At 20.1% G+C, this 12,591-nt stretch overlaps 3 protein-coding genes across 3 annotated transcripts in view; 1 reads left to right on the top strand and 2 right to left on the bottom strand.

Moving 5' to 3' along the window:
• Nucleotides 1-48: 48 nt before the first annotated feature.
• PGSY75_1328300 (hypothetical protein) lies at nt 49-1,331 on the top strand (the record flags this gene model as incomplete). Its single annotated transcript, XM_018787342.1, has 3 exons — nt 49-478; nt 632-765; nt 897-1,331. 3 exons carry the CDS (start codon nt 49-51, stop codon nt 1,329-1,331), a joined length of 999 nt encoding a protein of 332 aa, XP_018640084.1.
• Nucleotides 1,332-2,246: 915 nt separating this feature from the next.
• On the bottom strand, nt 2,247-10,693 carry PGSY75_1328200 (hypothetical protein; the record flags this gene model as incomplete). Its single annotated transcript, XM_018787341.1, has 4 exons — nt 2,247-2,531; nt 2,744-3,214; nt 3,378-4,055; nt 4,109-10,693. 4 exons carry the CDS (start codon nt 10,691-10,693, stop codon nt 2,247-2,249), a joined length of 8,019 nt encoding a protein of 2,672 aa, XP_018640083.1.
• Nucleotides 10,694-12,216: 1,523 nt separating this feature from the next.
• PGSY75_1328100 (putative proteasome subunit beta type-7) overlaps nt 12,217-12,591 on the bottom strand; it is a gene marked incomplete at both ends in the record, with an annotated part of 813 nt that continues 438 nt past the window's right edge. Inside the window, one exon of the mRNA XM_018787340.1 lies at nt 12,217-12,591. This exon is cut by the window's right edge and continues 438 nt beyond it. Within this exon, the coding sequence (XP_018640082.1) occupies nt 12,217-12,591 (375 nt within the window).

The following is a 12,591-nucleotide window of genomic DNA, read 5'->3' as shown; positions in this document are numbered from 1 at the left end:
TTTTTTTTTTTTTTTTTTTTTTTTTTTTTTTTTTTGAAAAAGAAAAAAATGTCACTAAAAAACAAAATGCAAGTGAATGATCTAAATAAGACAGTTTTTAAAGAAAATTACAAAATGAAAAGGAATGCCAAAGACGTAGAACTAATGGAAACTATAGAAAATTTGAGTGATGATATAGGATCTAATAATTTTTCTTATGATAGTAATGAAAGTTCAAAAATACATAATAGGAAAAATAATGATAAAAGTATTGATATGAACAAAAAAGATAATATAAAAAATAATAATAAACAAAAAAATGTTCCTAATTATAATAAAAATAGACCAGAATATTATTCTAATGTACCTCAAATATATGAAACATATGATACCATGCCAAAAGATGAAGGTGAAGTAAGATCTTCAGATAACAGTGGGGATGAAGAAAATAATTTTCTTGCTAATACTATAGCTATTGTGTATATTATTATAGCAATAGGTAACATAAAATATAAGGAACCACACAAACATATATATATATATATATATATATATATATATATATATGTATATATGTATATATTTATTTATATAATTTTTTCATATATATATATATATTTTTTTTTTTTTTTTTGCTTATACCCCATTGCAGTCATCATCTTACACTTGTTTTTGAACGAAGAGCATGTCGTAATAAAAACCATTAGCTTATTAAAATTAAAGTTTGTTGATTTAATAAAGAGCATACCAATGTTCAAAAATGTTATGAGAACTGTCTCTATAACAGTAAGAATTTCAAACAAATAAATAAATAAAATATATATATATATATATATATATATATATATATATATATATATATGTATATGCGTGAATTTTTAATTTTTTTTTTTTTTTTTTTTTTTTTGCCTCATTAGAATACCAAAATTAACGGTTTCCTAGATATGGTGATTAGTCATTCAAATATTTTGAAACCCTATATGGAAGCTTTAAAAGAACTTAATACCGAATTTTCTATATTATTTATCATATTAATATTAATGTTATTCTTTGGAACATTTGTACTTCATATAGTTTATAGTATCATCACGATGAAGAGTGAAAAAGACATGTACGAAAAAAACAGTGTAGTTTATGTAACTAACAAAATGACAACAGACGAATATGAAGATAGATCTTTTACTTATAGTGAACTTTCTAAATTACATGATGATAAAGATTATATTTGTTTAAAAAATAAAAGAGCAGGTGAAGGTATGGAATCATGGAATTGGCAAATGAGAAAAAATAAATATAATGTATACGATAAAGACATTTGCAGTGATATTGAACTTACAGATATAGATAATTAATAAATAATATAACAAAATATTTCCTTATAAAAAAAAAAAAAAAAAAAACTAAAATATATATATTTTTTTATTATTATATAATTATCAAGGATGTGTTCTATAATATCCATCATTATTTTTTTTATTGTTTCTTTTTTTTTTTTTTTTTTTTTTTTCACAATCTATATATATATATATATACATAAAATCTTTTACATATTACACAAATGTAGTTATTTGTTAAATATTATAAATTAAGATTTAATATTTAGTACATATTTTATAATCTCTATTTTTTTTTTTTTTTTTTTTTAATATTGTTCTTTTTTTATAATTAACAAAATGCAGTATTTTTGTATGTACTATGAAATAAGTAAATCAATTTATATAATCATATATATATAATAATACCTTTGATACGATTGTGAATATAAAATTATATACAAATTTTTATTTTTTGCATAATATAATTTATGTCATATTATATTTTATATTTAATCATTTATATCTTTCTTTCTATTTTATTTATTTTTTTATGTTTTTTTTATAAACTACTAATTCTTGGAGTTACCAAATGTGAAGTTTTATAACATATATATATATATATATATATATATATATATGTTTATGTAGTAGTATGTATCCCTTTCTTTCATTTGTACATTTTATTTTAAAAAACTGACTAATATTCTAAACATGTTTTTATAATAACTTTTAAGTTTATATGTAGGCATAGAACCTATATTATATATACAATGATATATAATATAGAGAAAATGCAGTTGATAAAAATATATAAATAATAACAAAAAAATAAGAAAACAAAGTAAATATATATTATTTATTTGTTCATTTGTAAATTTATTTATTTATTTATTTATTTATTTATTTATGTGTATATATATACATATATATATATATATATATATTTTTTTTTTATGGAACAAATATATTCCATATGTTTTTTAAAAATATGGATAAATAATTATTTTCTACACATACTCCAGTTAATTCAATAGATTTACATTTCGAATAAATTAACAAATATAAAAAATGCATAGACGATATATTATTTTTATCCACTTTTATTTTACAACGATCTTCTAGTTTAATTACAATTTTATTTTTTTCAAAGGTCAAATAATTTAGTTTTATTAAATCTTCCATGTTCCCTTTCATTTTAATAAATTCATTTGAATACATTTTTAAGCTGTCAAAATGCTGAGAGAAAAATAAAAACATATAAAATAAGAACAACTCAAAATATCAAAATGGATATATATATATATATATAACATATTATTATAGAAGTATGTGTAACTACATAATATATAATGTACATACATCCCAAATATAAACCCATATATATCATAATATATATATATATATATATATATATATATTATATATATATTTTTTTTTTTTTTTTTTACCGGATGAGTGTATGACCTAAAGTTAAAAATGTCATTTTTGTCATCATAATTTATAAACTCAATATCTTTAAAAAATAAAACCATATCAAAATTTTTGAAATTTATATCATATTTAGAGGAGGAACCTTCTTCATAATTTGTATTCTCTGTTTTATATAAATAATTAAATAAATCCTTATGATTCTTATGAATATTATTGCTCTTATAAGTATTCGTTTCGTTTCTTTTTTTATTTGAATTATTTATTTCAACCTCATTATTTTTTTTTTTCTCTACACAATACACATGTATCATTTTTTTCAATATTTCCCTTTCCTTGTTTTCATAATCCTTTTTACATGAGGATATTAAAAAATCTGGACATGTCATGGATACATTTACGCAACACAAATGTCCATTAGAAGTCAACAGAAATATTTTATAGTTTAAAAGTTTTTTCTTCTCTTGTGCATATTTGAAATCAATAATATCCTAAAATAAAAAATATATATATATATATATATATAAGATAAACTAAATATTATACGAACGATATGTATTATTTCATTTTATTTTTTTCACAAAGGTGTAATATTATCATTTTCTATATAATATACATTTACTTTCTTTTTTTTTGTGAATTCTTAATATTTACCTTAATTTCAATATCCGTATAATGTATAACAACACCAGATATATAATATAAATTTCCTTGTATTAAATCAAAATATATTTTGCTTTCACTATTATTTTCTTTGATATAATTTTTGAATATATGAAAATGTACACTTGATAATACTGGTATTTTATATATATTAGTATATATAAATGATGGATATACTTTTTTCTTCATTTCTTTTGTTTCTTTTGTTTCTTTTGTTTCTTTTGTTACTATACTATCATCTGTTTTTAATTGCATATAATTTTGTAATTTCAAAACATCTTCTAGCTGTTCAAATAACTTACTTTTATATCTGTCATCTATATTTATATATGTTGAATGAAGAGCTTGAAATACTATAGGTGTATAATGTTTCTTTTTTAAAACAGATGTATGTATACATTCTATATATTTTTTATCATATATAATATCATCATTATTTCTTTTTGTAATATCTTTTAAAAAACGAGATTCAAACATATCATAATTTAAAGCTCTTTTTATATCATCCCCATTTATCTTTCCATTGAATGTATTAAAAAGAAAATCATCTAAAACATGGTCATCCAAAAATTGATTAAATTTATTATTATTACTTGATTTTTGAACGAAAACATTGAATAATTGTATTCGGCTTCCTTTCCTTAGACTTTCATAGGTTCCCTCATCAATCTAAAACAAAAAGGTAAACAAGAAAATAAATAAATAAATATATATATATATACCTTGAACATTTTTATTTGACATAACGAATTGATCAAATATCCTATTTTGTCCTCATAAGAATCCGTATCCTTTATCCCCTCTAAGGAAGAATAATCAATAGCTTGTATTGTGCAAAATGGTGTTGCCTCAAGAAACATTGTTAATTCATTTTTCATTCTAATATATTCACTATTTTCTTTAAAATTTTCCTCATGAAACATTTTGGTTATTTCATTCTTTAAATTGTATATGAGCTTTTCATAAATATTTCTATTTAAAAGATAATATTTTTTTTTTACTTGATCATAAAATCCATATGAAAAATCACTTTTACTTATCATTATAGCATCTATAAAAAAACAAGTACTACCAAAATCTTGGATACATCGTATCTTTTTAGCTTTATATTTTGTGAACCCAATTTTTAGTTGATCCTTTTTATCTATTTCAATTAAATCATTACTAGATAAAAGAAAATATATTTTATTTATACCATGATTTTCTTTTCCTTCTTCCATATTATTGTTATATATATCTAAAGCGTTAATTTTTAGTATATTCCCCTTTCTTATTTTTTCAGATATTATGAAATTTTTTAAATAAGAATCTTTTACATAACAATGTATATAATCAAAATTGTCACTTAAAATTAAGACAATGTTATGGTTATCATAATTATAGATATCACCATCATATATATCATCATTAAAACTATTATTATGTTCTTTATTGTTATTATTTTTTATTATTTTTTTTTTTTCTTCTATTATAATTTCTTCAACTCTTAAATTCATAGATATTTTAGAAGATACTGATCTATCCTTTAGTAATTGTAAAATACTTTTTTTCTTATTCTTTTCTTCTAAATATCTTTTTAATAATTTATACATAAATTTCAAAGGACAAGGTGATTCTGTTTCATCAATACTTTTAATTATCATTTTCATATAATTCTTTTTTTTTAATTCTTTATATTCCATTTTATTTAGATTATCCATAAAATCATTTTCTCCATTCAATTTTATCTTATCTAAATTTTTTATATCTATAAATTCATCATTTTCTATTCCATAATTATTTGACTCTTTACATGTGTTATCATCATTTTTTCTCTCTTCTTCATTATTCAAATATATTCTTTCCTTATATCCTTTTGGTACCAAAATTTTATGCAAATTATTATGTATACCTTTATGAGCTTCTTTATAACAATGATTATTCCTTACAATTTTATTAATAATCTCCTTCTTTATGCTTTTATAATTCTCCTTTAAATTCTTTCTATATGTACGATTCATAGATGTACTAATCAACTTATATTTTTTGTAAAACCAATTAAAATCATATATATCAAATAAATTCATTTCTTTCAATGTCAATATGAATAATTCATAAAGTATATTTATATCGCATATATAATATTCCTCAGTTTCTTTATTCTTATAAAAATATAAGTAATCGTCCTTGAACCAATGAAAATGAAAAGGAGTCTTATTTTCATTTATATATATGAATGTATTTGTCAACTTACAATCTTTTATATTTTTTTTTATTGATATATTTAAAAGATTCTCTTTTATTAACTTTAAATAATTTCTTACATTAATATTCAAGTTTAATTTCTTACTTTTATTGTTATTATTTGTATTATTATTTTTATTATAAATATTCATATTCTTTTCTTCTTCCAATATCTTTATTTGTTTCCTTTGCCTTGGATTTATAAAGTCTCTTTTAGATTTTGAAATATTATCAAATTTTATCTTTCTCTTTTTATTCATCTGTAAAGTAGACTTATCTAACAATCTAAAATTTTTATCATCTTTATTTAATTCTTCTTTTTTATTTATATAATCATCATATTTGTCTAATTCGTATAATTCCTGTTCTTTCGATTTTTTCATATCCCCATCTTCTGAACCTTTATTTCTATCCTCACATGATAAACTTCCTACACATTTTTGTTCTATATTTTTTTCATGACCATTTTTATTATCATCAATATGTTCCCTTTCGTTTTCTATTAATATTTTATCTTCTATTACTTTTCTACTTTTCTCGGAATCATGTGAAGCATATAATATATTTTTTTTTGATGACCTTATCTTTTGTTCACTCGCATAATTATTATAATCATCATCCTCGTCAAACAATTTGTGTCTCATCTCTTTTAATTTATCTTTATTTATATTAGCCTCCTTTCCTGATGCATACGTGAATGATGTATTTATTTGTTTATTATGATCATTCTTATTTTGTTCATTGGCATAATTATTATAATCATCATTGTCGTCAAATAATTTCTGTTTCATCTCCTTTAATTTATCTTTATTTATATTAACCTCCTTTCCTGATGCATATGTAAAAGATGTATATAATGAGTTATTATTTTTTTCGTTTTTATATTCTTCACATGAATTATTATTATAATCATCATCGTCAAACAGTTTCTGTTTCATTTCCTTTAGTTTGTCCTTATTTATATTAATCGCCTTTCCTGACGCATATGTGAAAGAAGTATTTAATTCTTTATTATCAATGTTCATATTTTCTTCATATGAATCATTAGTATCATCATCAAATATTTTTTCTTCCATGTCTGTTTTTATGTCCTTATTTACATTAACATCTTTCCCTGGTGTGTATATAAAAGGTGTATTCAATTCTTTGTTCTTCTTCTTCACATATTTTTCATATGAAATATTATTATTATTATTATTATTATCTGAATAAACATCATCATTAAACAATTTTTCATGCATCTCTTTCAATTTATCTTGATTTATATGAATAGCCTTGCCAGATGCATAGGTAAAAGATCTGTTTTGTTCATTTGCTATCTTTACCTTTTCTTTAATATCACATAACTCAGATAAGTTTATTATAGCTTCCTCATTTGAAGATACATTTGTATTACATGTGAAATTTCTAGGAAATGGTTTTAATATATCTTTTTCCTCATTTATACGATCCATATATAAGTTGATATCCTTTTCTACAATTTTTTCAGTTAATTCTTTATTGTATTTATTATCTCCTTTATTATTTTCATCAGATGAATAATTAGTATCCTTATCGTCTTCGAATAACTTTTCTTTCATTTCTTTTAATATATCTTTATTTATAATAACTTCTTTTCCTGACGCATACATAAATGATTTATATTGTTTGTTATCTCCTTTTGTTGTTTCATATGCATCATAAAAGTGTAATAAATTTATATCATTTTCTTCATTCGAAAAAGCATTGGTATTATAAGTATAATTCCTAGAAAATGATTTTATTGTATCTTTTTCTTCTTCTCTTACAAAATCGATATTTATATTGGCTTCCTTTTCTAAAACATTTTCAATGGGTATATTGTTCATAAAACTATTTTTATTTATATTATCATCTTTAGTATGCTTCTCTAAATTTATATATACTGGTACATCTTTATTATTATTTACATTTTTCGTTTTATCAACAATTTCAAAAAATTCATCTAACTCGATTTCATTATTGTTCATATTTTGTGTGCTTTCAATAATTTCAAAAAATTCATCTAATTCGATTTCATTATTTTTCATCTTTTGTGTACTTTCAATAATTTCAAAAAATTCATCAACATGAGCATCATTTTGATTTATATTCTTATTCTTATTTGTGATTTCTACAAATTCATCAACGTGAGAATTATTTTCATTTATGTTCTTATTCTTATTTATGATTTCTACAAATTCATCAACGTGAGAATTATTTTCATTTATGTTCTTATTCTTATTTATGATTTCTACAAATTCATCAACGTGAGAATTACTTTCTTTTGTTTTCTTATTCTTATTTATGATTTCTACAAACTCATCAACGTGAGAATTACTTTCTTTTGTTTTCTTACTCTTATTTGTGATTTCTAAAAATTCATCCATCTCCATATTTTCCATACCTTTTGTATTATGATAAATTTCTAAAAATTCATCTTCTTCATTTTTTATATGCTTATTATTTGTATCATACATATCAAAATTTTTATTCTCCTTCGATTTATGGATGTCTTTATTAATATTATCATAAATTTCTACAAATTCGTCAAATTCATTTTCATTTATATATATATTTTTATTATAAATATCTGAAATATCACATATATTATCTTTCCCTTTTGGAATCCTATCGTTTCCATTTTGTTTCAAATTATGATATTCCAAAGAAGAATTATTATTTCTGTCTTGTATTAAATTCTTCGAAATATTATCTATTTCTTTTTCTTTATCAATATTTTTTAAAAGCGATACTCTATTATAATTTGTTTCATTATTATTATCTATAAAACAACAATTTTTTTCTGAAGAAAGCATACTATTATGTTGCTCCTTTTTTTTTTTTAAATGTTCCATATTCATTTTTTCTTTCCTTGGTGACAAATTATTTAACTTGCTCATATAATCGTCTTCCACATTTTGCACAATATATCCACATGAATTATGATCAACATTTTGTTTATAATCTTGAAAAGTAGTTTGTATATTCTTATTTACATAAGAATTATTTAAAAAATGATTTGAAGATGTATGACTATATGTTCTTACTTTTTTTAACATATTCATTGTGGTATTATTTGTTTTATCTTCATATGCACTTGTTTTATATGGAAAATAATTAACATTACATTCTTTCCTTTCTTGATTTTTTTTTTTTTTTTCATTTACATCATAATCATCTTTACATATTTGTTTCATGTTAATATATAATTCTTTAATTGTACTAGCTTTATTTCCATTATTATTATTTTGATAATCTTTCTGGTAAGAACAAAATGAACCTTCTGACTGTGCAGGTTCTTTTATAATATTTTTCATATATTTCTGACTGTTCATATAAAATCCATTATCATATTTTCTATTTTCCTGAACAGGTAATAAACTTGCATTATTTTTTGAATTAAAATTTTCATAATTACAATTTATATTTTCCATTAGCTTTTGTTTATTATCACTTTTATTTAAATACATTACGTTCGAATTCTTATAAATTTGATATTCACTAAATCTATGCCTCCTTTCATTATGGTACATATTATTTTTATAAATTTTATTTATGAACATGTTTATATCATTATCATAATTATCATATTCATTATATAAATTATTATCATTCTGAAGTCTAATGAATGTTTTTTTTTGTTCAGGATTTATTGAAGTATCATTTATATTATGTGTAACATCGCGTTCCTTCATTATTTTTATATCACATTTCATTATATTTTCACTATTTTCTTTATCTTTACAAAAATAGAAATCATCTTTGTTGTATTCAATAGGTTTATTTTTATTTGTTACAATATATTCATGATGAGTATATGAAATGTTAATCTTTTTTTCTATTATCTTATCAAATTCGAACATCATATTTTCACCAGGAATACTTCTCCCTTTATATATACTTCTAATATGTTCATTATTTTCAAGATATTCTATATTTTGATAATTTGTTATATCTTTTTCATGTATTTTAATAATTGGATCATTTATAATATGTTTATTTTCTATAAAAGGAATTATATTTTCCTTTTGATACAGATGATACTGCTTTTCACTACCTTCCTTTCTTGTAGCATCATAAGAATTATTATGATGTTTATTTTGATCTTGATAATTGTTCATATTTCTATTATCATTAAAACTTTTTGAAGTGCACTTCAGATGGGAATAATGATCACCATCTATACTTTTTAAGGAATGTATATTACTATACTGTTTTAACTGGTTATTATTATTTATGGATTCTTCATAAAAATTAAGACCCTTGTTATAAACATGATAATTATAATAACCAACATTATTATTATTGTTATTGTTGTTGTTGTTGTTATTATTATTATTGTAATTATTATTATATGCATCCTTTTCTTTGCCATTTTTTATTTGATAACTTGTATTTGTATAAAACTTTTCAACATATCTACAATTTTCATCTCTTATTTGTAAATGCATATCTCTATTATTACGGGGAGAATTACTTATATTACAATAAATATCTTTTAAATGAGGATTAATGTAATTATCGTTATTATATGAATATATCCTTTCATTGGACATACGATATTTTGGTTCTGTATCTCTTCTTGAGTAATTATAATTTGGATATTTTATTTCACTATAAGATGTATTCCGAATATTTCTAATATGTTCATTGTTATCTTTATCTTGAGTTTTAAATATACTTTCATCAATTAATAAGTTATTATTAAAATATTTAGGAACACTGTTTGATATATAATGTTTATTGATTGTTTCATTTCTATATGCACTGTTTCTATTATTTGTGGATATTACACTATTCCTATTTTTATTAAATGTGTTATCATAATTTTTATGTACATTTGTAATACCACTTTTCATTATGACTTTGTTTTTTTCAAACTCATTTTTACCTCCTACATTATCACAGAAAGTATCTAAACAATCATAAAAATTATTTATATAATTAGGAGTATCTTTATCATCATATGTTTTATAAGTTTGTTCATTGTTACATTTATATATCCCATATTTATTATGGGTTTCAGGGTTTTTCATCCCATCATCTTTTACAGATATATGAGAATTAATTTTATTATGATTCATTTTATTATATTATTAATACATTTCTTACAAAAAAAATAAAATAAATATACATGTGTATATATGCATAATAAAATAAATAACAAATTATTTTAACTTATGAATTTATAAGCTTACAAAAAAAAAAAAAATAATAATACAAAAAAAAAAAGGAAAAAAGTGCACACTTTTAATATAAACATTCATTATGAATTAATTGTCTTTAATAATTTTTTGTATTATTCTATTTATATAAAATAAAATATTTATATTTTATCATGTTTTTTTTTTTTTTTTTTTTTTCTTAAATCATTCATAATCTAATATGATAATATTACAATATATTTTCTAGAAGGTTAAGGTAACATTATATGTGTATATATATATATATTTTTTTGATTAAAAGTTATTAATGTTAAAAAATAATAATACTTGGATGCAATTAAGAAAAAATAAAAGGGAAAATCAATTATTATTAAGTTCTTAATAAAATCATTTTGAAGAAATGTAACTGTAAATTTTTTTTTATGTATTTTTATTTTTTTTATTTTATGATTTTATAATATATTCATTTATGGTAATGTAAATTTTGAACTTTTTAACTCTAAAAACATAAAATAACTAACAAATTACAAAAATAAGCATATGAAAAATAAAATATGTTAATAATTATTCATGTAATGTAAATTGTAATATGAATAGTCTCTATTATATAAAAAATATAATATAAATATAAAACATATAATGATTTTTTAGTATGTATATAAATTTAAATATGAAGATATATAATAATATATATATATATATATATATATATTTTTATAACATATTAGATATAAAAATATAATTTGAGAAATAAACTTTTTAAATATAATATATTGAATGGGTTCAAAAGTTTGGACAATATATATATATATGTGCATACATTCTTTCTAAAAAAATGTCCATTAAAATCTCATAGGTATATAATATGTTTCATAATAAATAATTATAAATATTTTCATCAAATGTTTTTATTTTAGTTTAATATCTCAAGGTATATAATAAATATATAATATATTAAAATATAAAGGATATATATTTGTACCTTAAAAGACTATAAATTAAATATACAATGATTATTAGAAAATACAAAAAAAAAAAAAAAAAAAAAAATATATATATATATATATATATAAATAATATATATATATATATAATTACATTTATATTTTTTCCATGAAAAGGAAATATGGAACAATTTAAATTTCTGTACATCCATTTAAAGGTATATATTAAAGTTATGATTTATCCTTTTATTCGTTTTAACCTAATATATATCTTTCAGTAGTTAAATATGATTAAGAGATAAATTTTATATCATATGAAATCTAATAATAAATAAATATATATATATATATAATTTTTTTTTAAATTACGATATATAATTTTATTAGTTTTAAAAGGAAAAAATGGGATTAAAAAAAACTTTTTTTATTTTTTTTTTATTTTTTTTACTTAAAATTTATTTCAAAATGCATAAATTATATATATATAACAATTATAACTTATGCATCTTCTATAGATATATATTTTTTAATATATTCAATTTTTTCAGATAGAATAGGTGTGGTTCCTTTTGGATATATAGTTGGATGAGGTAAGTGATATAATCGCACGTTTGGTTCTTTATAAGGTCTTATATGTTGATAACCATCTTTTGTAATAACACATATATCTACATTACCACCAGAACCTAAATCATTAAAAATACCTGCACATATAGCTTCACATACTAGATTTTTTCCTTCTTCTATTGTCATATTGTCTCTATATTTTGCTTCTAATATTGCCATAGCATTTAAAGATCCTGAACCTAAAGCTGTAAATGGTAATAAACAAGATGAACCATGGGGATGTATTCCATATAATTGTGGTCCATT

This window comes from Plasmodium gaboni, chromosome 13 (assembly GCF_001602025.1).
Source record: "Plasmodium gaboni strain SY75 chromosome 13, whole genome shotgun sequence".
NCBI lineage: Eukaryota > Apicomplexa > Aconoidasida > Haemosporida > Plasmodiidae > Plasmodium > Plasmodium gaboni.
Note: the sequence above shows the minus strand (reverse complement) of the source record. Positions and strands in the feature narration are given on the sequence as shown.